The 25,231-nt window shown below is 48.6% G+C and overlaps 1 protein-coding gene and 1 non-coding gene across 6 annotated transcripts; both read left to right on the top strand.

The window, feature by feature from the left end:
• The first annotated feature begins 4 nt into the window (after positions 1–4).
• On the top strand, positions 5–20,672 carry HYOU1 (hypoxia up-regulated 1). Of its 5 annotated transcripts, none has more exons than XM_043900752.1 (26): positions 5–125; positions 10,165–10,262; positions 10,504–10,597; positions 10,786–10,864; positions 11,019–11,173; positions 11,297–11,373; positions 11,801–11,982; positions 12,231–12,346; positions 13,429–13,621; positions 13,834–13,968; positions 14,111–14,193; positions 14,286–14,418; positions 14,589–14,776; positions 15,019–15,157; positions 15,679–15,739; positions 15,875–15,954; positions 16,454–16,639; positions 16,737–16,909; positions 16,992–17,079; positions 17,189–17,311; positions 17,443–17,576; positions 17,658–17,742; positions 18,360–18,600; positions 18,693–18,740; positions 19,013–19,066; positions 19,180–20,672. In XM_043900752.1, exons 2-26 carry the CDS (start codon positions 10,172–10,174, stop codon positions 19,248–19,250), a joined length of 3,009 nt encoding a protein of 1,002 aa, XP_043756687.1. In that variant the 5' UTR covers positions 5–125; positions 10,165–10,171; the 3' UTR covers positions 19,251–20,672. The 5 variants fall into 5 exon arrangements, with proteins under 5 accessions (XP_043756687.1, XP_043756685.1, XP_043756694.1 ...); XM_043900750.1 differs by lacking the exon at positions 5–125 and adding an exon at positions 9,052–9,183; XM_043900759.1 differs by lacking the exon at positions 5–125 and adding an exon at positions 9,053–9,183 and having other exon boundaries at positions 19,016–19,066.
• Positions 20,673–25,116: 4,444 nt separating this feature from the next.
• LOC122703552 lies at positions 25,117–25,220 on the top strand. Its single transcript, XR_006343519.1, has one exon. It is a non-coding gene; the product is annotated as a U6 spliceosomal RNA (small nuclear RNA).
• Positions 25,221–25,231: the final 11 nt, after the last annotated feature.

Raw genomic sequence — 25,231 nt, 5'->3', positions numbered from 1 at the left:
TCTGGGTGCACCTGCGCTCTCCTCTCGAAGTGACGGCTTCCCTCTGCTGGGACAGTGGGCGCGGCCGCTTGAAGCAGGGTTCACCACCCGCAGCTGTCTCCGCAGTTTTCGGTGTTGACGCCTCTGTAAGTGCCTTGGCTGAAATGCTTCTTAAGAGCTAGACTTTCACCTCTCTGAGCATCAGTTTCCTCTTTAATTAAATTGGCGGGCAGTGAGGGATCAAGATGAGGGATGACACGCGATTTGTGAATTGTAACCCGCTGTGCCTAGATGAATTACCTTCTGCCTCACAGGACTGTTTTGAGGCCTCAGTGAATCGGTGTATATGAAACTGGTTTTTCGGCTGTAGGAAAGGAGAAATAATATCAGCGGTTTGTGTCTGCCTCTAGGTACAGAGTGTAACTATAGTCAGTGTGTTTTTATGTCCCACTGTCAGAGGCACGGCGTTTATTGGGCACCTAAAACATGTTTCTTAAGGAAGCTGGGAAATACTTCTGGGGCACAAATTCCAAGAACCTGGGCTTTCTCTCCTTGCCATAATGACAGGGTATAAGCAGAGTATAGCAAAGAACCTTGAAGCCGCGGCACTGAGCACTGCCTGATTTTATAGGTGATAAGGGTCGAAGACACTTCATGGTACCCACGGGTCCCAACTTGGCCTAAACCAGCTGTCTGTGTGGAAAGCTGCAGGTGTGCTGTGTTTGCGCCACTGGAAGCTACACATGGGAGTGACACAGAGTCATTTGAGACAGTATGCAATATGAAAAAGTGGCCGTATGATTAGTATTTGTGAAGTTTATTTTTGCATCCCTGCCCCCCACAGCTTATTTTCAGAACATGTTAGGCTTTATTCCCTCCCTGGATTCTCAGCAAGCAGGGCCTGTGTGTTGCTTATCGAGAACCAGGTCTAACAGCCTGGTAGATACTCCAAGTGGATTGAAGTAATGGATGTGGATGATTTTCCTCTTACCCTCTCCTTGATCTAGTTGATGGGAAAAGTTGTGTCTATTTGTCTAAATAAATAAATGAGGGGAGGGCACACAGATTTCCTGATTTTCAGCCCAGATTTCTTTCTTCTTTGTCACGCAGGTATTAGGACTGTTTTGGATCTCAGTCTGTGGGCACAAGCACAGATAGGGGCTAGATGGGACCCGCTTTCACCTTTGAGTTATGTCCGTTATTAACGCCATGGATAATACTTGTTAAAGGAAGCAAAGTGAAAGCAAAGAGATCTGTGAACAGTGGAATGACATCTTTGTTGTTGATGTATTTGCTCCCCCTACTGTCCAGTGGTAGAGGCTCTGATGTCTAAGCCACTGGATCTTCTGTTGATGAGGGTACATGCTCGCTTCCGCAGCACATATACTAAAATTGTTGATGAGGGTACATACGCAGAGACTGGCCCTCCAGGGGACCCGTGGCACCTGTTCAGACTTGCTCCCTTTCTTTCTTTCCTCTTTTTGACAAATTTGTCTTTGGTTTTCCTGGAATTGTACTAAATGCCCGGCATATATACATGAAATAGACATGGTGCCTGCTCTTCAGGGAGCTTGACCACCACCTTAGGAAACAGACATAAAAAGGACTGACAGTAGTGAGCCCTTAATTTCTTTTTTCTTAAATTGAAGTAAGTTGATTTAAAAATAAATAAATACCAAAAAAAAATAAAAAATAAATAAATAAATTGAAGTAAGTTGATTTACATTGTTTCAGGTGTACATCAAGGTGATTCAGTCATATATATATACTTTTTCAGATTATTTTCCATTATAGGTTATTACAAGGTATTGAGTATAGTTCCCTATGCTATACAGTAGGTTCTTGCTGTTTATCTATTTTATATAGTAGTGTGTATCTGTTAACTCCAAATTCCCAATTTATCCCTTCCTTCCCCTTCCTTTCCTGTTTGGTAACCATAAGTTTGTTTTCTATGTCTGTAGTCTATTCCTTCTCTTTAAATAAGTTCATTTGTTCATACTTTTTTAGATTCCACATATAAGTTATGTCATATGATACTCGTCTTTAACTTACTTCATTTAGCATGATAATCTCTACGTCCATCTATGTTTCTGCAAAAGGCATTATTTCATTCTTTTTATGGCTGATATTATTAATATATATATAACATCTTCTTTTTATACCACATCTTTATCCATTCATCTGTCAATGGACATTTAGGTTGCTTCCATGTCTTGTTATTGTGAATTGTACTTCTATGAATATTGGGGTACATGCGTCTTTTCAAATTAGAGTTTTCATCTTTTTCAGATACCAGCCCTAAATTTCTTGTAGTGAATTATACCTAACAAGGTGCTTTCACTCTTCATAGACTCTTCATAGCAATCACCTGCAGAAGTATCATTATCTCTGATGAGAAACAGTCTCAAAGAGGTTCAGGTGATTCTCCCTGAGCAAAAACATCAAAGTCCTTTGGAAATAAAACGAGTTCTTCAGTTTCCTGACCTTTAATTAAGTAACTTCCCCCGGGGTGTGAAGCTAGGCTACACTTGTCAGAACATACACCAGGATCTTCTTTTCTGAATCCAGGGACTTCAGTGTAGTGAGGATGTAAGAAGGCAGACTACACAGAAAGTGACTGTGTGTTCAGATTCACTTCCAGTTCTGCACACTAAGAACTGGAGTTCTGAAGGGACTGAAGGTAAAGACGCAAATCAAGTCTTTAGCTTGAAATTAACGCGCTCATGACTCAGAATCAAGAATTACCCAGCAATGCCCTCTCTTTTGCACTTCAGCAAACTGCTGCCCGTGATGTACAGCAGTCATATCCACTAGAGCAAAACAGGAACACTTCTTGTTCCAGTTACAAACTTTTATTTTCTATCATTCCCCCCACACACACACATCTGGCTCTCTGGGTAGAAACCATTTTCTTAACTACTGAAAAGTCTGGGTTTTTTTCTCTTAGCCCCTAAAAAGGCTAGCAGCAGTTTCCACTTTAGGAACAAAAAGGTCAACCTAGTAAACTCAGAGGTCTTACAGTATAAGAGAGCGCAGGGCTTCAAGGCAACCGTGAAACAGGAGAAAGGAGCAATTAGCTGATTATTGATTGTGAAAATCTGGCCTGCAAGAGGGAACTTCCTCATGAATTTGGTAAAGCGCTTAACCAAGCTTTTAGACTGCAGTGGTGCATATCTTTTAGTTTTATTTCTCTAGACTGAAAAAAAAAGCTAACTAGTATGTATTTGGTGCTTAGGATTCCCTAGCACTGTGTGAAGCACTTTATCCCCTTCTTTAATTTTGACACCAACCCTGTGATGCCAAAAGCTCAGCTTCTCTGTACACAGGTGCTGAATCAAATCTCAGAGTTTTGAGTGAAGTGGAAAAGGATAGCTTTATTAGTTTGCCAGGCAAAGGGGGCCACAGTGGGCTAATTCCCTCAAACTTGTGTGTCTTCACTTGGAGAAGATAGTGAGTTTTAGAGTAATTGTTCAAAGAGGGTGTGATCAACTTGTGGACATTCTTCTGATGGGTTCATGATGATGCAAGAAGTCAGCATAATTAACCTTCAGGTCAACTAAACTGAGGTCTGCATGCTTGTGGGCAGTATACCATCATTAACTATGTCAACTTCTCTCACCTGGAAGGGGTTTCAGTATCTGCAAAGTAACTCAAAGATATTGTTGTATGTATCCATTGATGGGGAAACAGGACCTTGCCCCAAGACTGCTCTTGACTGTTTGTTTCTCCCTGGTCTCACATCCCCTCCCTTCCCTAGTTAACAACTGCTTGAATCTGCCTACTGGAACTCAGGGAAAGTGATGGAGGCTGAATGAAGGCTGTTTCCTACAATCAAAGAAATGGGGACACAAAGCCCTTGTGCCCAGGAGCCCTACACGCCCTTTTTGGTATGACCTGTGAGGCATGTATCTGCATGCCTCTTTGAAAGATGTTGACACTGAGGCCTAGGAGAGCTACACAACAGACATTTCTTCTGTAATTCTAAAAATATTGCTATAAAAGTAGGAAAAAACTTATCCTGGTGCTTCTCCTAAGTTTACAGTAAATAAACCATCTAGTCTTTTGTGTGACACAAAATAATTTCTGAAATTATTATTGAAATGTAACATGCAAACAGATTAAGTGTACATACTACAATCCATTGAATTTTCACAAAAGCCACTGCAACCAGCATCCCCACAGCCAACCTTATGCCCTCTTCTTACTGTGAAAGGGTAAGTACCATCCCAACTTCTATGACTAGAATTTAATTTTGCCTGTTTTTAAACTTTATACAAGTGAAATCATAAACTGTGTGCTCTCTGGTTTCTGTCTGCTTTCACTGAATACTGTTTGTGGGATTTATTTAAGCAGCTGAATGTAAGAGACCAATTGCTCTATAGAATTCCATTGTGTGAATCTACCACTATTTATTTGATCCAATTTTTTTTTACACAACTTCACATGGCACTCAGATCTTAGTTCCCCCAAGGGATCGAACTTGTGGCCCCACCAGTGACAGCACTAAGGTCTAACCACTGGACTGCCTGGGAATTTCCTATCGATACAGCTATTGCTGGGCATTGGGGCAGTATTCCATTTTAGTGCATTTTGAATTAAGCTATTACAAAGTCTCAGTGAACAAAGTCTCTTAGTGAATATGTTCAAATAGATACATACCTAAGAATGGGGTAACTGGGTGACAACACATTTTTTAAATTCTCCTGGACCAGGATGTTCACCATAATTGACATTGGCCTCAGCCCTTGACATGGTTATATAATGTATGCATGGTTTATAATGTATGTATGTGCTGTGACTTAGGTGTTCATTTTATTCATGTTCTGTGAGATGGCAGCTTTCTCCCTTGGGCTTCTGCACAGTGTAGGGGAGGGGAGATAGTCCTCAAAGGTTATTGTTGTTCTGGAGCAGAACTAGTGGATTCAGCTGTCTTGTGCTGTGCTTAGTCACTCAGTCGTGTCCGACTCTTTGCAACCCCATGGACTGTAGCCCGCCAGGCTTCTCTGTCCATGGAGATTCTCCAGGCAAGAATACTGGAGTGGGTTGCCATGCCCTCCTCCAGGGGATCTTCCCAACCCAGGGATTGAAGCTAGTTCTCCTGCATTGCAGGCGGATGCTTTACCGTCTGAGCCACCAGGGAAGGAGCTGTCTTGGTTCATCTAAGTCAAATGTTCTACATTAAAATTTTCCCACTGTTTTACACCTTGCTCTTGTGAAACTCCAATCTGGTCAGAGAACAAAACAGGTGACTCCCCAGAGCAATTGCACCTGCTGCCCCTCCCAGGGGGACAGACATCCAGGTTGAGAAGCATAGCTGCTGCAGACTGTGCTCCCACCAAGGATATTCTGGGAGTGGGAGCTCACATAAGGAGCAGGACAGACTGACTTTCTTACTCTCCCAGTAAAGCCATTCAGTGATCACAACAATCTGTGGGAAATTCTTAAACAGATGGGAATACCAGACCACCTTACCTGCCTCCTGAGAAATCTGTATGCAGGTCAAGAAGCAACAGTTAGAACCAGATATGGAACAATGGACTGATTCCAAATTGGGAAAGGCATACATCAAGGATGTATATTGTCACCTTACTTGTTTAACTTATATGCAGAGTACATCATGCGAAATGCCAGGCTGGATGAAGCACAAGATGGAATCAAGATTGTTGGGAGAAAGAAGTAAAATAAAGTGAAAGTCGCTCGGTCGTGTCTGACTCTTTGCGACCCCATGGTCTATACAGTCCGGAATTCTCCAGGGCAGAATACTGAAGTGGGCAACTTTTCCTTTCTCCAGAGGATCGTCCCAACCCAGGGATCGAACCTAGGTCTCCTGCATTGCAGGTGGATTCTTTACCAGCTGAGCTACAAGGGAAGCCCACCCAGAGAGATTAATCAATAAACTCAGATATGCAGATGACACCACCCTTATGGCAGGAAGCAAAGAACTAAGGAGCCTCTTGATGAGAGTGAAAAAACTGGCTTAAAACTCAGCATTCAAAAAACTAAGATCATGCATCCGGTCCCATCACTTCATGACAAATAAATGGGGAAACAATGGAAACAGTGATAGACTTTATTTTTGGGGGCTTCAAAAACACTGCAGATGGTGACTGCAGCCATGAAATTAAAAGATGCTTGCTCCTTGGAAGAAAAGTTATGACCAACCTAGACAGCATATTAAAAAGCAGAGACATTACTCTGCCAACAAAGTTCCGTCTAGTCAAAGCTATGGTTCTTCTGGTAGATGTGAGAGTTGGACTATAAAGAAAGCTGACTGCTGAAGAATTGATGCTTTTGAACTGTGGTGTTAGAGAAGACTCTTGAGAGTCCCTTGGACTGCAAAGAGATCCAACCAGTCAATCCTATGGGAAGTTTGTTCTGAATATTCATTGGAAGGACTGATGCTTCAGCTGAGGCTCCAATACTTTGGCCACCTGATGCGAAGAACCAACTCATTGGAAAAGACCCTGATGCTGGGAAACTTTGAAGGCAGAAGGGGACAACAGAAGATGAGATGGTTGGATGGCATCACCTACTCAATGGACATGAGTTTGAGCAAGCTCCAGGAGTTGGTGATGGACAGGGAAGCCTGGCGTGCTGCAGTCCATGGAGTCGCAGAGTTGGACAGGGCTGAGCAACTGAACTGAAAGTCATTCAATAGGTTTTTAATAAGTGTGCAAAACTGTGAACATACTTGTTTCCCAACAGATTGACTTCTGAAGGAAAGGACAGGTCATTCCCATCTCTGGAATCCCAATACCTAGCACAATGCCTGCATGCAACACAGGGCCAATAAATGTTAAAGTGCATATTCTGTTTGAAAGAGTCTACCCTACTGAATTGGGGAAGGAAAGGGCAGCCCACTCCAGTACTGTTGCCTGGAAAATCCCATGGACAGAGGAGCCTGGTAGGCTGCAGTCCATAGGGGTCACAAAGAGTGACTTCACTTTCACCCTACTGAATAGGTGGTCAAAAGTAGAGTCAGTTATTGAGAAACAAAATCTTGGGGACTTTGCTGGTGGCTCAGTGGTTAGGAATCTGCCTTCCAATGCAGGGGACACAGGTTCAGTCCCTGGTTGGGGAACTAAATCCCATGTGCCACTGGGCAACTAAACCCGTGCACCACAATAGGCTTAGAAAATAAAATCTTTCTCTGTGAAACTGAAATGACAACTTCTATGTTCATCAGTATGACTAAATAACTCCCATGCTATGGAATGTTCTACAGCAGTAAACAAGATGAATGTGTACATTGGTATGGAAAATACGCCATGATTTATTTTAACCAAAGAGAAAAAAAAGCAAGTTGCAAACAAGCTAATTGTATAACCTTTTATCATTTAAAAAAGACAACAGCTACATGTTTCAAGAGACATACATGTATGTAAATAGAGGAAAAGACCTAGAATGTTACACATCTAATAACAGCAGATAATTCTAGAGATTGTGGATATTAAAGAGATTTAACTTTATGGTATAACTTTTTACAAGATTACATTTGTATATTATTTGTGTAATTAATAAATTACACAATTTATTGTATAAATTTATTGTATAAATCACTGGGTTAGTTTCAAGCGAATTTCTATTTCTGCCAATTTCTCTACTACCTGAAGACTGAACTATTCTTAAAAGGAAGGAAAATAGACCTCCCCTTGATACTGCCAGTAGCTTGATCTTCTAAGCATAGACACCAGACTCAAATCTGAACTCAGCTGGATCTGTTTACTTTAACCTTTGCTTTTTGTAGCTTTTAGTCACTAAGAGGATGCTGTCTACAACTGTACATATATATAATGACCTGGCTAGGGGAACCTGCCCCCCTGCCTGAATGTTAAAGTGCCTTTATTCAGCTCCTATGGATACACTCTGACCCTGCCCACCTGTGAATGGTTACAGAAAAGAAGAAATTAACACATCCCTTCCCTGATGCTTATTTTGCAGGATTTATTACCTTTTTACTTTACTTCCTCACCACCTCCTTCTCTCTGTTCTATAAAAGAAACTGACAACCAGACCCCAATCAGATGGTACTCTAGGGTGCTGGCCTGCCATCTACTTGGTTGCCAGGTTTTCCAAATAAAGTCTCTAGTCTTTGCCTCAACACCTTGTCGTCCAACTATTGGCGAGTAGACAGAGCTTGGATTCTGTAACAGCCCTGAGCATTATTAAAAAATGTAGGGAAAGGACCAGATAAGATTTCCTTAACCAAGCCCGGGCTGTCATAGGCAAGGCCTTCAGAAGAACCTTCTGTAAAGGGAGGCCAGGCAACGATTTCATGAGAGGAAGCAGTGATACCATATTTAAGAAAAGTACGCTGATGTCAATAAAACTGGAAAAAGAAAGTGTTTTGTCTCAGGACCATGCAGATTTCTATGGGATTGTGAAGGACAGAGAGGGGAGTCAGGAGCACAGATACCTTTCCGAGGTGTTTTAATTCAGAAAGAAAGTGAACAGGCATAAAGGAAGAGAAACAGGAGGTGGTGCATCTGTGCTTAACCAATTACAGCCTCACAAAAGCGTCTTTTGTGTCAGGGATTTGCAGTTCGGAATGTTCTTTCTCAAACTGGAGTAAAAGCCCAGGCCAACTTCTGCCACTAATACAAGCGTTATCTCCGACTCATCAGCGAACACCTCTCTTGGTGGCTTTAGTTTCCGCAAAGAAACAAAGCGGGGGTTGAGGTGGACTAAGCAGTCGTTCTCTGATTTCCAGCCAAAGCCTAGGGCAGTTCAATACCGACCAGCAAGCTAGCACCTCTTCCGCGTGGCTGCCTCGGGGATGCAAGGATGCCTGCTCCCCGGACGGGGCTCCCAGAAGACCAGAAGAAGAGGCCCGAGTGCTGGACTGCCCGTTTGCCAACTCGCTCCAGGCACCGGCCATTCCAGACCCGGGCAATCAGACCTTCAGCGCCGCGGCCTTAAAGGTCCCTCGAGCTCACCGGGATGGACGCTGGGCCGCGCGTGACGTGGACCAATCGGCAGCGGGCATCGGCGGTTTTCCTACAACTGGTTGACTGACCTCTCCTTCGCCTTCGCTGCGGCGGCCGGAGACGGAGGAGGGGGCGGGCCTAGGACGTGGCCCAATGGGGACGCGCGCCGCGGCGGCGAGGGGCGGGGCCAGGCCCGCGGCGCAGGGCCGGGCGGCGGAGGCGCCAATGAGCGCACGCCGCGTCCGGGGCCGGCTGGTGCGCGAGACGCCGCCGAGAGGTTGGTGGCTAATGTAACAGTTTGCAAGCCGAGGGGAGTTGTGGAGGGCGCGGGTTTGGGGGTCGCGCTGCTAGCCTCGTGGGTTCGTCCGGCGCTGCGTTTGTCCCAGAGCTGGGGCTACGGGAGCGGAGGCGAGAGGTAGCGGGGGTGGGGATGGCGATGGGAACCGGCCACCCTTAGAGGAGGCAACGTGCTAGCTCCGGGGGCGGGTCAGTAGAGGGAGTGAGGGCCGCACGGACGCCGGTGCGCTTAGCCCCGCAGCTCGGTCCCCGGGGTGCCTTCATGTCTTAGAGGTGGGCTGGCACCCGTTTCCGGGGGTGGGAGCCGCCGCCGCTTTTGGGAGGTGAGGCTTAGGTGAACTCGGAATACTCGCTGTCTTCTCGGCGCGGAACCTTATCGTTCCAGGCACAGCGTCTGTGTAGGCAGCGGGGCCGAAGATGGGATGGAGAAGGGGAGCGGGAGGGACAACCCGAAGGGATGCTGAGGACGAGACGTGCCCTTTTTCCATCCCTGCCTCCTCCAGCGTCACCATCTCTCAGTTCCCGGCCAGGCCCGGCCAGGCTTTCCCCGCCAGCGGGGGAGCTCCAGGTGTAGGGAGGTAGTCTAGTCCTGAGCGGGGATCCCTGGCGGCACCCCAGGTGTGTGACGGCAGGGACAGTGCTGGGGTGCGCCCGTAGAGCTGCCTATGCAGTGGCCGGAAGGCCTTGATCTCCTTCCTCCTGGCCTGTTACCATCACTGTTTAGGGATGTGGTGGCCAAAGGCTTGAATCCCCAGTGGTTCACCTGGGCTTTCCTGTGGTCACTACTGAAGGTGGTGAGAGTGCTTGGTTCTCATTAGAAGGGAGAGGAGGGGATGTAGCCTGTCCTGCCCTGGGTGAGGATGGAGTAGGTATGAATTTTAAAGCTTCTCTGTTGTGGATGAGGTTCTGCCTCCTTCACTCAGGGCATCCAGTTACAAGTGTTGTTTGTCTTCTCTCCTAGGGACACAATGGTAGCCACAGTCAGAAGGCAGAGGCCGAGGAGGCTAGCCTGTTGGGCCTTGATGACTGTGCTCTTGGCAGACCTGTTGGCACTGAGTGGTATGTACCCCAGCAGAGGCGTCAAAAGAAATATAAATGAGTGAATGATGGATGACATGTGGCGGGCAGGCGTTATGAGGCTGATGAATGGGAAACCTCTCGGCTCTTAGGTTCCCAGACCCAGATGTTTTTGTTTGTCTGCTGCTGTCACCTTCTCCATGGAAAGCGGTGTGCTTTGATTAGCGGGGCCTCAGGAAGGCGGGGAAAGAGAGGCTAATTGACAGATCTGTTTCCCCTTCAGACACACTGGCAGTGATGTCTGTGGACCTGGGCAGCGAGTCTATGAAGGTGGCCATCGTCAAACCTGGAGTACCCATGGAGATTGTCTTGAACAAGTGAGGGCGGCCCCAGGGTCGGGTGGGGAAAGAGGGTCCGCACCTGAGGCCCAAGTGTGGTCTTGGTAGTGCCCTCAACAGACTTTGTGTCTGCATTATTGTGGGGTGTTGTATGTACGTGGGAGTGTTGAGTCTCCTGAGAACACATCCTGCTGTAGGCACGTCGCCCCAGTGTGTCTTTTCCTCAGGGAGTCCCGGAGGAAAACCCCAGTGACCGTGACCCTGAAAGAAAATGAAAGATTCTTTGGCGACAGTGCGGCCAGCATGGTGAGCTCACAGCCCACCCCCTTCCCAGAAGCAGTGGGCAGAGGAGAGGCGATGACAGACTCCAGAGTCTTGCTCCCTGGTCAGTCTCCGAGGTAGGTAGGTGATGGCGGGTTTGGGAGTCTTAACATTCTGCTCTTTCTTTACCTCTTCTCAGGCCATCAAGAACCCAAAGGCTACGCTGCGTTACTTCCAGCACCTCCTGGGGAAGCAGGAGAATAACCCGCATGTAGCCCTTTACAAAGCTCGTTTCCCCGAGCATGAGCTGGGCTTCGACCCGCAGAGGCAGACTGTGTACTTCCAAATCAGCCCGTGAGTGCCCTGCTGGGGAAGGTGGGCTCAGGGGGCCTGGTGGGATCCCTGTCAACATGTGCTCACCACTGTCCTTGTGTGGATGCCGGGCTTTCCTCGCCGCTAACCATCCCCCTTCCCCAGGCAGCTACAGTTCTCGCCGGAGGAGGTCCTCAGCATGCTTCTCAACTACTCCCGGTCTCTGGCTGAAGATTTTGCAGGTGGGTGGCCAAGGTGGGGCCAGTGGCAGCCACGTTCCCTGGAGACAAATGAAGGCAGTTCTGAGTCCCCAGGAACATTTAGTAACATCTGATGACATTTTTTGTTGTCACAACTGGGGAGCTGCAGCCACTGCCATCTTGTAGAAGCCAGGGGTGCTGCCAGTCGTCTTAGACTGCACACCTCTGCCCCCCAAAACAAAGAATTATCTGGCCCAGGAACTTTCCTGGTGGTTTAGTGGTTAAGACCCTGAGCTTCCACTGCAGGGGACACAGATTCAGTTCCTGGTTGGGAAACGAAGATCCCACATGCCATGTGGTGTGGCCAAGAAAAAAAAACATGTAGCCCAAAATGTCAACAGTGCTGAGACTGAGAACCCCCATCTAAGGTGTGGAGCTGGTGGGAACCCTATTCTGTTGTCCCCTGTAGAGCAGCCCATCAAGGATGCAGTGATCACTGTGCCAGCCTTCTTCAATCAGGCTGAGCGCCGAGCTGTGCTGCAGGCTGCGCGAATGGCTGGCCTCAAGGTGCTGCAGCTCATCAATGACAACACCGCCACCGCCCTCAGCTATGGTGTCTTCCGCCGGAAAGATATCAACAGCACTGCCCAGGTGAGCCAGGGAGGAGCTACCGACTGGCCTGGCAGGGTGGCTGAGTCTGATGATGGAAGCCACTTGGCTTGTTTTGCATCTTATTTGCATGCTGGGCTTTGACAAATGCAGCAACAGCCCCCTCTCATCCCCTTTTAGAGTTGTTTGATTTTCGTTTGAGTCAGTGCAGCCCCTTGGAGGCAGGCAGGCAGGCAGGCACCCTGGAGTTGGGTTAGGTTCCAGTGACAGTGGCCTTGATGTCTCTGCAGAATATCATGTTCTATGACATGGGCTCAGGCAGCACCGTGTGCACCATCGTGACCTACCAGACGGTGAAGACTAAGGATGCGGGGATGCAGCCACAGCTGCAGATCCGGGGTGTGGGGTAAGTGGGTGCTGTGAGGAGGGCTGCTTGCTGAGATACCCTGGGGTCCCAGTTTCTTCTTGGAGGGTCAGCGGCTTCACTTTCCTGCTCCCTGCAGGAGTACTCTCCTGGCTAAAGCATCAATCTTTGTAGGATACCTCTCCTAAAGAACATGGGGTAGATGGAGATGCAGGGAGACAGTTTGGGAATGTTGAAGGGCAATGAATGTCCCAAGCTGCTTTTGAGGAAATCCACAAGGCCATCGGCCACATGAGGAGTGTCAACTTCAACTATTTTTTTGTTCTTGGCACCTTTGGTTTACTTATTGTTGATGTTATGTTATTTCACGAACGTGTTCTTTTCTGTCCACCTTTACCGCTTCCACATTAGTCCAAACTGCCATCACCTCTCACCTGCAGAATAGGATATCTCACTGCTGCCAGTGTGGCCTCCCTCCAGTTCTTCCACATTTCAGCCAGAGGGTTCTTTTCAAACCTGTCTGTATCTTGTTTCTTTAGAAACCCTTCAGTGGCTCCACACCTTTGTCTTGGCCTATAAAGCCACCTGTATGTGCCCTGACAACTCCAGCTTGGCTCTGACCCTGAGCTCCAGCCGTCTTTGCCCTCCATTGAACTTACACACTCTTGTTCTCTCACACCTTACCATCTGCCTAGAATGTTCTTTTCTCTCTTCTTCACCTCGTTAACTCCAGCTCATCTTCAAGTTTCAGCTCCAGCATCGCTTCTTCACAGAACTTTTCCAGACATCTCTTAAATAGCTGAAATTTCACTTAATTTATGTTCTAGTGGCATCATCTGTTTCTCTGTTATAACACAGAGGATTGCTAAAATTTCACAGTGTGGTTGATTGCTCAATTATAAACTGTTTGATAGCAGGGGCCGTGTCTTTTTTTTTTCCCCTTCTTACAGTTGTATTTCCGGAGACAAATATGTCATTTGGTGCCTAGTAGTTAACAGTTGAATAAATGGCCAGATGGACTATCGCTGAGAGGTGTTAGCCGTGGGGGTGAGAGCCAAGTTCCTGTGTGGATGAAGGGACCCCGTGTGTTCCTCACACTTTTCCCTCTTCCCTTTCCTACACAGGTTTGACCGTACCCTGGGGGGCCTGGAGATGGAGCTCCGCCTGCGTGAGCACCTGGCCGGGCTCTTCAATGAGCAGCGCAGGGGTCAGAGAGCGAAGGATGTGCGGGAGAACCCTCGCGCCATGGCCAAGCTGCTGCGTGAGGCCAATCGGCTGAAGACCGTTCTGAGCGCCAATGCCGACCACGTGGCCCAGGTGCTCACACGTGGCTCATGAGGGCAAAGATTGCCGCCTCCCCCACCCCAGAGGGTGGAGGACCCCGCCATCCTGAGGTCGATCCGGGTGGCCCATCCCTTGTTCCCGTGCTTCCTGCCTGCCTCCCAGCATCCTGTTCCCTTGGTGTCTGACCCACCCACCCAGAGAGCAGGACCCGGGTGAGTGCCCTGACCTTCCTGTTCCTTTCCCAGATCGAGGGCCTGATGGACGATGTGGATTTCAAGGCAAAGGTGACTCGAGCGGAGTTTGAAGAGTTGTGTGCAGACTTGTTTGAGCGGGTCCCTGGGCCCGTGCAGCAGGCGCTGCAGAGTGCAGAGATGAAACTGGTGAGGCAGGGTCATTGAGATGGGTGTGGTGGGGAGACAGGCGGGATGGAAAGTGAAGAGGTGGCAGGGAGGAGGGAAGAGTCTGTGCTGAGGAGGAGGGTGACCTCGGAGCTGACCCCTCCCCTGCTTTCTCCCCGTGCAGGATGAGATTGAGCAGGTGATCCTGGTGGGTGGGGCCACTCGCGTCCCCAAAGTGCAGGAGGTGCTGCTGAAGGCTGTGGGCAAGTGAGTGTGGGGCCTGAGCAGCAGGAGGGCTGAGGGGAGGGGGGCCGGGCCAGGCTGCAGATGGATGGTCCTGAGCCTTGGGACATTCACAGGGAGGAGCTGGGGAAGAACATCAATGCTGATGAAGCCGCCGCCATGGGGGCCGTGTACCAGGCGGCCGCGCTCAGCAAAGCCTTCAAGGTGAAGCCCTTTGTCGTCCGGGATGCGGTGATCTACCCCATCCTGGTGAGTAAGCCTGTGTGCTGGGGTGGCAGGCTCCCCATACCTCTCCCAGGGCCATCTCCACTGTGTGCTCGAGCCTGTCCCTCTGTCTTCTTGCTATTGGCACTCCCCACCCCTTTTCCCTCTGTCCCTGCTCTGCTTCTCCAGCGGGCCTCCCCTCTCCTGCCATGTAGGTGGAGTTCACGAGGGAGGTGGAGGAGGAGACGGGGGTCCGCAGCCTGAAGCACAATAAGCGCATCCTCTTCTCCCGCATGGGACCCTACCCTCAACGCAAAGTCATCACCTTTAACCGCTACAGCCATGACTTCAACTTCCACATCAACTACGGTGACCTGGGCTTCCTGGGGCCTGAGGATCTTCGGTGAGGGGTGGGGCCAGCTGGGGACTCCAGGGAGGGAGTGGGTGGGGTCTGCGGGTGACACAGGGGAAGCAGCCTGTGGGCTTGGGCTTGGGTTTGGGCTGAGCTGCTTCTCTGGGAGGTGCTTCCATCCCAAGGGTGTCCTGGGGGAGGGCCCTGTGTCTCATACCCGGAGGCTGTGTAGACTAGAGCTTGGAGGCAGGCTTGCGGGGGGCTCCCCTGAACGGCTGTCTCCTCCCACCCAGGGTATTTGGCTCCCAGAATCTGACCACAGTGAAGCTAAAAGGTGTGGGTGAGAGCTTCAAGAAGTATCCCGACTACGAGTCCAAGGGCATCAAGGCTCACTTCAACCTGGACGAGAGCGGCGTGCTCAGCCTGGACAGGGTGAGAGCAGGAGCCCCCGTGTGCCAGGCGGGGCCCAGCGCCACCAGCCTCTTCCACAGTGGTTCCTTGTGGTATTCGAACATGGTCAATAAAATGGGTTTGGGAGTTGGATAAAGCTTGGGCTAAACAAGGGATCTGGTGTGGGCCATCCCAGAGCCTGTGAATGCTCCCGGACGTTGTAATTTTCAGGGTCTAGGATGGCTGAGAAACCTGCTTATTACCAACAGCTGAGGGGATTTGTATCTTTTAGAACATACTGTGGGCAACAATGGCCCTTTCTGTTGAGTGGAGGAGTGTGAGGGGGGAGAGGGGGGAGCTCCAGTCCCCTCCTCAGAGGGCTTGTAATCCACAGGGGTGGAGGAGACTCCATCCAGGAGCCCTTGAAGGAGGGGGGGCGGCCGGCTAGCACAGCTGAAGTTGTGCACACGGTTGTGCCTGAACAGTAACCCACGAGGCAGGATGTTTGTGGAGAAAAGGTGGGTTAGCATGTGCCTGTCTTCACCTTGGATCCCTGTTCTCAGGTGGAGTCTGTGTTTGAGACACTGGTGGAGGACAGCCCAGAAGAGGAATCTACTCTGACCAGTAAGATGAGCGTGTGCACGTGTGTGAGAGTGTCCTTGTGTGCCTTCCAGGGAGGTGGGCAGGCCTTGCCCTTAGGGTTGGGGCTGGAGTCCCTTCTGTGGTGCTCTTTAAGTCTTTGGGTTTTCCTCTTTCTAGAACTTGGCAACACCATCTCCAGCTTGTTTGGAGGTGGCAGCACACCAGATACTAAAGAAAATGGTACTGACACAGTCCAGGTAAGGCCAGGATGGAGCCAGGGAGCACGGAGGACGGTGCATGGGACCAGGCGGCAGCATGGTTTGGGGTGTCGACCCCAGCTTCTCAGGATGTGATAGGCCCCGCCTCCTTCTAGCCTGTGGAGAAGGGAATGGCCACCCACTCCAGTAATCTTGCCTGAAGAATTCCATGGGCAGAGGAGCCTGGTTTCTACAGTCTATGGGGTCGCAAAGAGCTGGACACGACTGAGCGACTTTCTTTCTTTCCTCTTAGCCCGAGCCAGGTTCACCACACCCTTCTCTGGACTCTGAGCCATCCCAAGGCTCACTGTCACCTCCAGACACTTTTCCTTTGTCCAGCTAGACTGCCTCAGTCCAGACACCCGTTGCCCATTTCCACACAGTGGTCTTCTGTCTCCCCTAAGCTGTGTCATGGGCAATGAGTCCTTCAAAGCGGAGCCAGTCCTGATCCACGGGCCCTGCTGGTGACTCTTCAGAGGTTGCGTCTGCTTGTTTCCAGGAGGAGGAGGAAGGGCCTGCTGAGGGGAGCAAGGATGAGCCTGGAGAGCAAGCAGAGCTCAAGGAGGAAGCTGAGGCCCCAGCGGAGGACACCTCTTCGCCCCCACCCCCTGAGGCTAAGGGGGCTTCAGCCCCTGAGGGAGAAAAGGCCACAGAGAAAGACGGCGGGAACAAGCCCGAGGCACAGGTGAGCAGAGAGAAGTCGGCCTGGACCCAGAGCCATCCCCGCCTGTGCAGGACAGGAGGGATGATGCTTTCCTGACACCCTCATCTCTTCCCCACAGAAGCCAAGCGAGAAGGGGGAGGCGGGGTCTGAGGGTGCTCCTCCAGCCCCGGAGGAAGAAAAGAAGCAGAAACCAGCCCGGAAGCAGAGGATGGTGGAGGAGATCGGGGTGGAGCTGGTCGTCCTGGACCTGCCCGACTTGCCCGAGGACCAGCTGGCCCGCTCGGCCCAGAAGTGAGTAAAGGCTGCGAGCGTGCGGAGGGTGGGCGCAGGGTGTGGAGCGGCACCTCTTACGCCTGCTGCCCCTCGGCCACAGACTCCAGGACCTGACACTCCGGGACCTGCAGAAGCAGGAACGGGAGAAAGCAGCCAACAGCTTGGAAGCCTTCATCTTTGAGACCCAGGTTGGTGGGCTGGGACACAGGCCTGCCTCAGGACGAGGGACGGGGTGGGGGAGGAGGGTCCTGCCCCGAGGGCCTGCTTGCACGCCTGTGCTCTGGCGCACCTCCCCAGGATAAGCTGTACCAGCCTGAGTACCAGGAAGTGTCGACCGAGGAGCAGCGTGAGGACATCTCTGGGAAGCTCAGCGCCGCGTCCACTTGGCTGGAGGATGAGGGCTTTGGGGCCACCACAGCGGTGAGCGGGCTCCCCAGGCATGGCGGGCAGGATGGGGAAAGAGAAGAGAGCTGGAGTGTGAGGTCATAAAGAAGGATGCAGGGCGGTCGTCCCCTAACCCCTCTGCCCTCTCCCACCCCCACACCCATCAGATGTTGAAGGAGAAGCTGGCTGAGCTACGGAAGCTGTGCCACGGGCTGTTTTTTCGGGTGGAAGAGCGCAAGAAGTGGCCTGAACGGCTGTCTGCCCTGGATAATCTCCTCAATCATTCCAGCATGTTCCTCAAGTGAGTGGCCCCTCTGCTCGTCTTCCCCACTCAGTCCCGCCCCTGTCCCTCCTAGGCTAACTGTCTCCCCTCTGACTGCAGGGGGGCCCGGCTCATCCCAGAGATGGACCAGATCTTCACTGAAGTGGAGATGACAACGTTAGAGAAAATCATCAATGAGACCTGGGTAATCCCTGTATAAATACTTAACTGGAGACTTATCTGGCAAGGTGGGCCGTCTTTGGCAGTGAGGGAGATGCGGAGAAATGGAGACTCAGCAGTCTCTGCCTCCTGGCTTGGCAGCTCGTTGGAAAGGCAAAAGATGGCTGTGTTTGAGATCACGTCTGATCAGTCCCAGACCAGGGTCACAGCCATATGTCCTCGATTAGAGGGGTAGGAGCCCATCCCCGCAGGGTCAGAGAGAGCTGCTCTGAGGAGCTGGGATTTGAACTGAATGCAGAAATTGGGTCAGGGTTTGGGGAGATGAGAATGACTTGTGAGATGCAGAAGCCGTTCTGGATGTGGGGGCTGTTTTTTGAACCAGAGCACCAAAGTGATTGAAATAAGGAGAAAAATAATCAAGAGGTTCAGCTGTGGTTAGTCCATAGAAATAGGATGGAAGCCAGAAATGGGCAGTTTGGCACTCCCTTGTGGAGAGCCTCGAGGTATGTATCTGCTTCTGGGGCTGACAGTGACGGGCAGTGATTTGAGGTCTGAGGGGAAGAGCCAGAGGTTGGTTGGGGTGTGTTTCGTCTGGGACAGAGGCATCTGCTGGCTCCAAGCCTGTCCTGACCTCGCCCACAGGCCTGGAAGAACACAACCGTGGCCGAGCAGGCCAAGCTTCCCGCCACAGAGAAGCCCGTGTTGCTCTCGAAAGACATTGAGGCCAAGATGGCGGCCCTGGACCGCGAGGTGCAGTATCTGCTCAATAAGGCCAAGTTCGCCAAGCCCCGGCCCCGGCCCCGGGACAAGAACGGGACCCGGGCAGAGGCTCCCCTCAATGCCAGTGCCAGTGACCAGAGCGAGAAGGTCATCCCTCCACCAGGTGAGGGCCGGGGACTGGTTCAGGCATCGCTGGGCAGGAGGAAGCTTTCCCTTCCCTCTGGGGACTACCTGTTCCTCCCGGTTTCCCTCCAGGCCAGACTGAAGACACGAAGCCCATCCCAGAACCCGAGAAGGAGGCTGGTGAGCTGGGGAAGCGGACGGGGAGCGTGGATGCCACTTAGCCCCGAGGGGTTGGCAGACTGGCAGGACAGCCCCTCTCTGGACAGCCCTGGAGCTTTGAATGGCCTTTACATTTTGTAGATGGTTATTTCCAAAAACAGAATAGACCAGGTGTGGCCCACAGATCCTAAAATACTGACATTTACTGTCTGGCTCTTGTCGGAAAAAGTTTGCCAACCCCGCCATCAGCCCCTTCTTCCCTCTTGCAAAAACTACGTGTTCTTTCCACAAAGCAGGATCTGAAGCAGCAGACTCTGAGCCTCTGGAATTAGGGGGTCCCGCAGCAGGTGAGAGTGGAGGTGGCGGGCTGTGCTGGGGGGCAATGCCTGCCCTGAGCTGGGCCTGTTCCCCCCGTCTCACCTCCCTCCACCCTTTGCTCTCTTCCCCCAATTCCTCCCAGAATCCGAACAGAAGGAACACCCAGAACAGCCGACAGGACAGAAGCAAACTTTGAAGAATGATGAACTATAACCCCCGCCTCCCAGTTCCCCACTCGTCCCTGCCCCCTTCTCTCACCACCTCTATTTATTAAACACCAAGGACTGGGGGAGGGTTGGTTCCCCCCACCCCAGAGGCTTCAGTTCCTCTTCTCTCACCTATGACTGGAGGTGCAGAGAAGGGGAAGGAAGGGACGGCTTACTGGTTCCTTCTGGAATAGTTCTGTGGTTCAAACTGAAATTGTTCTGTTCCCCAACCCCACCTGCTGGTTTCCTACCCATCCAGGTCCTAGTTTGGGAGAAATCACTACTATGTCTTAATTCTTTGCCTGCGGGTAGGTGAGAGCGTGACCATCAGTAGTGGGTTGACAGACCTGGTAGTGGGAAGGGTGTCCTGGGTTGTTAGAGGGTCTCCAGTCTTTTCTGGTTGTCCTTCCCTCCCTTTTCCACAAGATCAATGCCACACTGGCCAGTGTCTGCAGAACTTTGGTTTCCAGGTTTGGTTTCTGAGCTCCTGTCTGTACTTTTGCCTCCTCCAAGGTTTTTTGCCTCTAAAAATCCCCATTCCCTGCCTCCTCCCTGTGGGTCTCCTTGCCTTCCTCTTGCAAGTTGGACAGTCCTCTGCCTTTTGGCCAGAGCCCATCCATCTGGACTGCCTAAGTCACTCGAGATCGACCCCCACCCACACGTACAACCCCAGTGGCCAGAGTAGACAGGGAGAAAGTGAAGAAGGGAATCCAGCCGCCTCTCCAGGGAGTGAGATGTGTAAGAGCGCTGTAGCTCCCCCACCTGTGGACTCTGGGCCAGGAAAGGTGTGTGGAGTGGCTGGCGCAGGGTGCCAGCATCCTGCAAGCAGCTGTTGAGATCTGCATCTTCCCGGTAGCCTGGTACTCCATGGCCCTTGGACTTCTGCCCCTCTTCTCTGCCTATTGTTCTGCCCTCTCAGAGCCTTTCCCTCACCCCCTGGCCCCCTGGGCTGACCAAAACGTGCTTTCTACTGTGAGCCACTTGTCCCAAGACCCTGGGGGCAGGAGAGACTGTGGCAAGAATGTAGAACTGCCACCTCGCTCTCTTGGAGGCATGCCTTGTGGGCAAAGGAAGGGGGTACAGGCTGGCCTTTCTGTAGTGCATTGCTCTGCTGGGACGGAGGCCCTTTACCCACCACGTTGATGTTGGGCAGTCCACCCCCCAGGGTCCCATCTGAAGCAGGAGCCAGGGCTGCCACCCCCACTCCCAGGGCATGGGGGAGCCTGGTTGTGTCTGTCTCTTGTCTTTTTTTTTCTTTTTTTCTTTTTTTTTGCCACATTGGCAGAAATGTGCCCTAAGGGTCCTATCCTGTCCTATATGTTTGAATTGTTTCACTAGCAGTTGAGGCTGGTTGGACAGATTTGAGTCAAATTGTACTTTGCTCCATTGTTAATTGAGAAACTGTTTCAATAAAATATTCTTTTCTACAGTTTTTGTGCTGTGATTTTTTTTTTTTAATGTGTTTATTTCTAGGACTTAACCTGGTAATCCAGTGGTTAAGATTCTGTGCTTCCAGTGCATGGGGCATGGGTTCAATGCCTGGCTGGGCAAGTTCCACATGCCACATGGGATGGCCAGAAGAAAATATGTTTATTTCTTAAATATAAATAATGCATGTTTATTATGGCAAGTTTAGGAGGTAAAAATTTGAATAACAAAATTACCTATAATACTACCACCAAAACATCGTTAACATTTTGAACTTAGTTGAGATTCATGCATATAATTTTTCTTCATGAAAACAAAATTGTTTTATTTTTCCTCTGACATTATTTGGACCAGGTATTTTTAGATGATAACCATTTTTAAGGTAACAGTCTCATTTTACAAATAAGAAATTGCAGTTCAAAGAGGTTGAGCGGTCCAAGGAATCAGAGGTATTGAGAGGCTCAGCTAAGTTTGAATGTAATACTGACCCTATAACCCTTCTCTTGTTATCCTGACACAGGAATGTATTGCTACAGCTTCATTTGTACAACAGTTGATTTGGTAGTTCATTGGTTGCAATGAAGCCATGTTTCACCAAGGGAAAGTCACTGTAGTCATTAATCATTTACGTGTCTAAGCAGTTGAATAAAAAATGACCATGAAGGTTGTGTTTTTCTATAAGGCTTGAACAATCAGACAAGTTTTGAGCCTGAAGCTTTTTTTTTTTCTTTCCCCCAACAGACTTTTTAAGGGCAGTTAGGTTCACAGCAAAATTGAGCAGAAAGTACACAGAGTTCCCATATACCCTCTGGCCCCATACATGCCCAGCCAACCCCAGCATCAACATCCCACACCGGAGCAGGTGGTTTGTTACTATCTATGAACTATTATCATAAATATTACAATCTGTGGTCTATCACATAGCATACAGGGTACTCACCGTCCTAAAAATCCTCTGTGCCTTGCAGATTCATCCCTCCCTCCCCTTTATAACTCCTGGCAACCACAGATCTTTTTACTGTTTCCATAGTTTTGCCCTTTCCAGAATGCCATGTAGTTGGGAGTCCTATGGGACATAGTGTTCTTTTCAGGTTGGTTCCTTTCACTTAGTAATATGCATTTAAGGTTCCTCATTGTCTTTTCGTGGCTTGACAGTGTCTTTTTAGCACTGACTAGTGTTGCATCCCAGGGACGGTGGAGCCTGTTGGGCTGCTGTCTATGGGGTCGCACAGAGTCGGACACAACTGAAGCGACTTAGCAGCAGCAGCAGCAGCAGTGTTGCATTGTCCAGATGTATTATAATTTAAACATTCACCTACTAACGGACATCTGGGTTGCTTTTTCAAATTTTGGCAATTATGAATAAAGCTGCTTTAAACATTTGTGTTCAGGTTTTAAGTTTTCTATTCATTTGAGTATGTAATTATAATATGTATATATTTAAAGTTAACATCATGACCATGTTATTAGCAATTTTTAATATATTCTTATTTTTTTAAATAATTTTATTTACTTATTTAGGCTGCAGTGGGTTTTAGTTGCTCTGGTGGACTTTCTCTAGTTGCAGCGTGCAAGCGTCCCACTGTGGTGGCTTCTCTTGTGGAGCACAGGCTCTGGGTACATGGGGTTCAGTAGTTGGTGTACGTGGGCTCAGTAGTTGTGGCAAACAGGCTCAGTTGCTCTTCCACATGTGAACTCTTCCTGGACCAGGGATGAAACACGTGTCCCTCTTGTTGGCAGGTGGATTCTTATCCTCTGTGCCACCAAGCAAGTCCAGTTCTCAATTTTTAAATAGCCATTTTTCTGCAGGGTTGATTTTTTTTTTCCCTCTAGTTTCCATCATCAGGCGGGCATCATCAACAACTTTGCAGTCCTCTGACTAGATATACATGGTTTATGGAATCTTTTCCTCTATTATTGCATACTTAGTGTTTCTGCTTCTCAGGACTATAGACAACAGGATTCAGACATAAGGTTGTATTCATGATCTCTTAGGTTACATTAAAAAGGCAGGAATATTTAAGGCAACGGTTATCAGGAGTTTTGCCAGGGGGCAGTTGGTAATGTCTGAAGGTACTTTGGGCTGTTGTAACTGGGGAGAGGAGTGAGGATTTCTAATGAAAAGATGTCAAGGATGCGACTAAAACATCCTGCAATGCACAGAACAGCCCCCCACTACAAAAAATTACCCAGCCCTGGGGAATTCTCTGGTGGTCCAGTGGTAAAGAATCCACCGTGCAATGCAGGGGACACATCTCTGGTCAGGGAAATAAAATCCCACAGACCTCAGAGCAACGAAGCCTGTACACTGCAGGTACAGAGTCTGTGCCCTTCGTGGAAAGACCCCAAGTGCTGAAACTAAGACCAGATGCAGCCAAATAAATAAACAGAGAAGAAAAAGAATTACTCAGCCCTAAAAGTCAATAGGGCCTTCCCAGGTGCCTCATTGGTAAAGAACCAGCTCGCCAATGAAGAAGACGCAGGTTCAGTCCCTGGGTTGGGAAGATCCCCTGGAGGAGGAAATGGCAATCCACTCCAGTATTCTTGCCTGGAGAATCCCATGGACAGAGGAGCCTAGTGGGCTATAGTCCATGGGTTCACAAAAAGTGAGACATGGCTGAGTGACTGAGTGCACATGCATGCAAATGTCAATAGTACTGACACTGAGCAGCCCTGATATAAATTCTCGTAGTATTTTCTTTCAATTCTTTGCTAATGTGTGTGGGAAGCAGCGCTGTTCACTGATTAAGAAAATGGGTTCTTGGAACTGGGCTCCTGGCTATTCCTGAGACAAATCTTTCGGCTTTGGTATTTCTTGCCTTTTTAAAGGAAGATGAGACGCAAGCTTGAATGATTTCTAAAACCAACACCGCATTAATATTAAAATTTTGCCAACCTGGTAGATGAAAAGTGGCATCAATTTTATTTCATGATTGAGGTTGAGCATCTAATTGAAGAACCATTTATATTCCTCCTCTTGGTGACATTTGTTCTCTAACATTTGTCCATTTTCCCATTAGGTTGTTGGTCTTAATGATTTTTAAGAATTCTCTATGCATTAAAAATCAATCCCTTGTCCACCACTTATAAAGATAATGACTTCCCTGGTGGTCCAGTGGCTAAGACTGCCCTTCCAATGCAGGGGTCCTGGGTTTGATCCCTGGTCAGGGAACTAGGTCCCACATGCCACAGCTAGAGATCCTGGGTGCTGCAACTAAGACCCAGTGCAGCCAAATAAATAAATACATAAATATTTTTTAAAACCTACAATAATTAAATTTGTACATTACTGGCATATAAGAAACATTAGCCAGTTACTAAGAATTCTGAAACAAAAAGAGAAAACAACATGGGGATGGTAAGTAGAGGAATTAAGAAGAAGGAATTTGTTTTGTTAAGAGGATGATACCAATTTTGAACAGCTTAAGGCACTGATGGAAAAATCAGCATGACTATGGATCTTAATAATTGATGATATGCTTACAAAAGACTCACTTTAAAGAGACAAATAGGTTGAAAATGAAAATACAGAAAATGATATTTCATGCAAATAGTAACCAAAAGAGAGCTGGATTATTTCATTATTATTATTTATTATTATTATTAAATACCAATTTAAACTTTAAAACAGACATTAAAGGGGACTTCCCTGGTGGTCCAGTGGCTAAGAATCTGCCTTGCAATGCGGGGGATGTGAGTTCCATCCCTGATCCAGAAAGATCCTGCGTGCCAGCAGAGAAACTAAGCCCATGTGCCACAACTAGAGACCCTGTACGGCCAGGAGAGACCCCACATAATGCAGTGAAGATCCCCTGTGCCCCAACTAAGACCAGATGCAGCCAAATAAACAAATAGTTTTATTTGTTAATTTTTGTTATAAAATTTGTTTATAAAATTTGTTAATTTTATAAAATAAAATTAAACAAAAATAGACATTACAGGACTTCCCTGGTGGTCCAGTGGCTAAGACTCTGTGTCCCTGATGCAGGGGGTCCAGGGTCGGGGAACTATATTGTACATGCCACAAATAAGACCTGGTGCGGCCAAATAAATGAATACACATTAAAAAATAAAACAGTGAATTTTGTGCTATATGAATTATATCTGAATTTTTTAAATATGTGTAATTAGTGTTATTATTGTTTTTATTTTTTTAGTGTTATTATTTTTTAAATTTGCTCTGTGTAAGCAGTCATATTATAAAAGGGGTATATATAGAGAGAAAATTTTGTAGGGCGGAGTAGTGACTTATTTCTGTTTTTTCTTGATCAGTATCTTCAGACTATTCTCTGTTTTTTGTTTTTCAAAGAGTCTAGCTTTGATACACTGTATTATAGTTTGTTTTTTGTTTCCTTAATTTCGGCTATTATTTCTGATTCCTTTTATTTTCTTTGAATTTATTTTATTTAAAAACAATCTTAAAAAAAAAAAAAAAACAATCTTAGGTGCTCGCTTCGGCAGCACATATACTAAAATTGGAACGATACAGAGATTAGCATGGCCCCTGCGCAAGGATGACACGCAAATTCGTGAAGCATTCCATATTTTTGTACCCTTCGA

The sequence above is a fragment of the Cervus elaphus genome, chromosome 1, assembly GCF_910594005.1.
Source record: "Cervus elaphus chromosome 1, mCerEla1.1, whole genome shotgun sequence".
Lineage (NCBI taxonomy): Eukaryota > Metazoa > Chordata > Mammalia > Artiodactyla > Cervidae > Cervus > Cervus elaphus.
This window is presented reverse-complemented; position numbering and strand designations above follow the sequence as displayed.

Coding starts and splice junctions, on each gene's coding strand:
- HYOU1 (XM_043900752.1), top strand. CDS start 10,172: ATGGTAGCCACAGTCAGAAGGCAGAGGCCGAGGAGGCTAGCCTGTTGG. Junction 14,419..14,588: donor CGGTGATCTACCCCATCCTG/GTGAGTAAGCCT, acceptor CCTGCCATGTAG/GTGGAGTTCACGAGGGAGGT. Junction 14,777..15,018: donor CTGGGGCCTGAGGATCTTCG/GTGAGGGGTGGG, acceptor CCTCCCACCCAG/GGTATTTGGCTCCCAGAATC.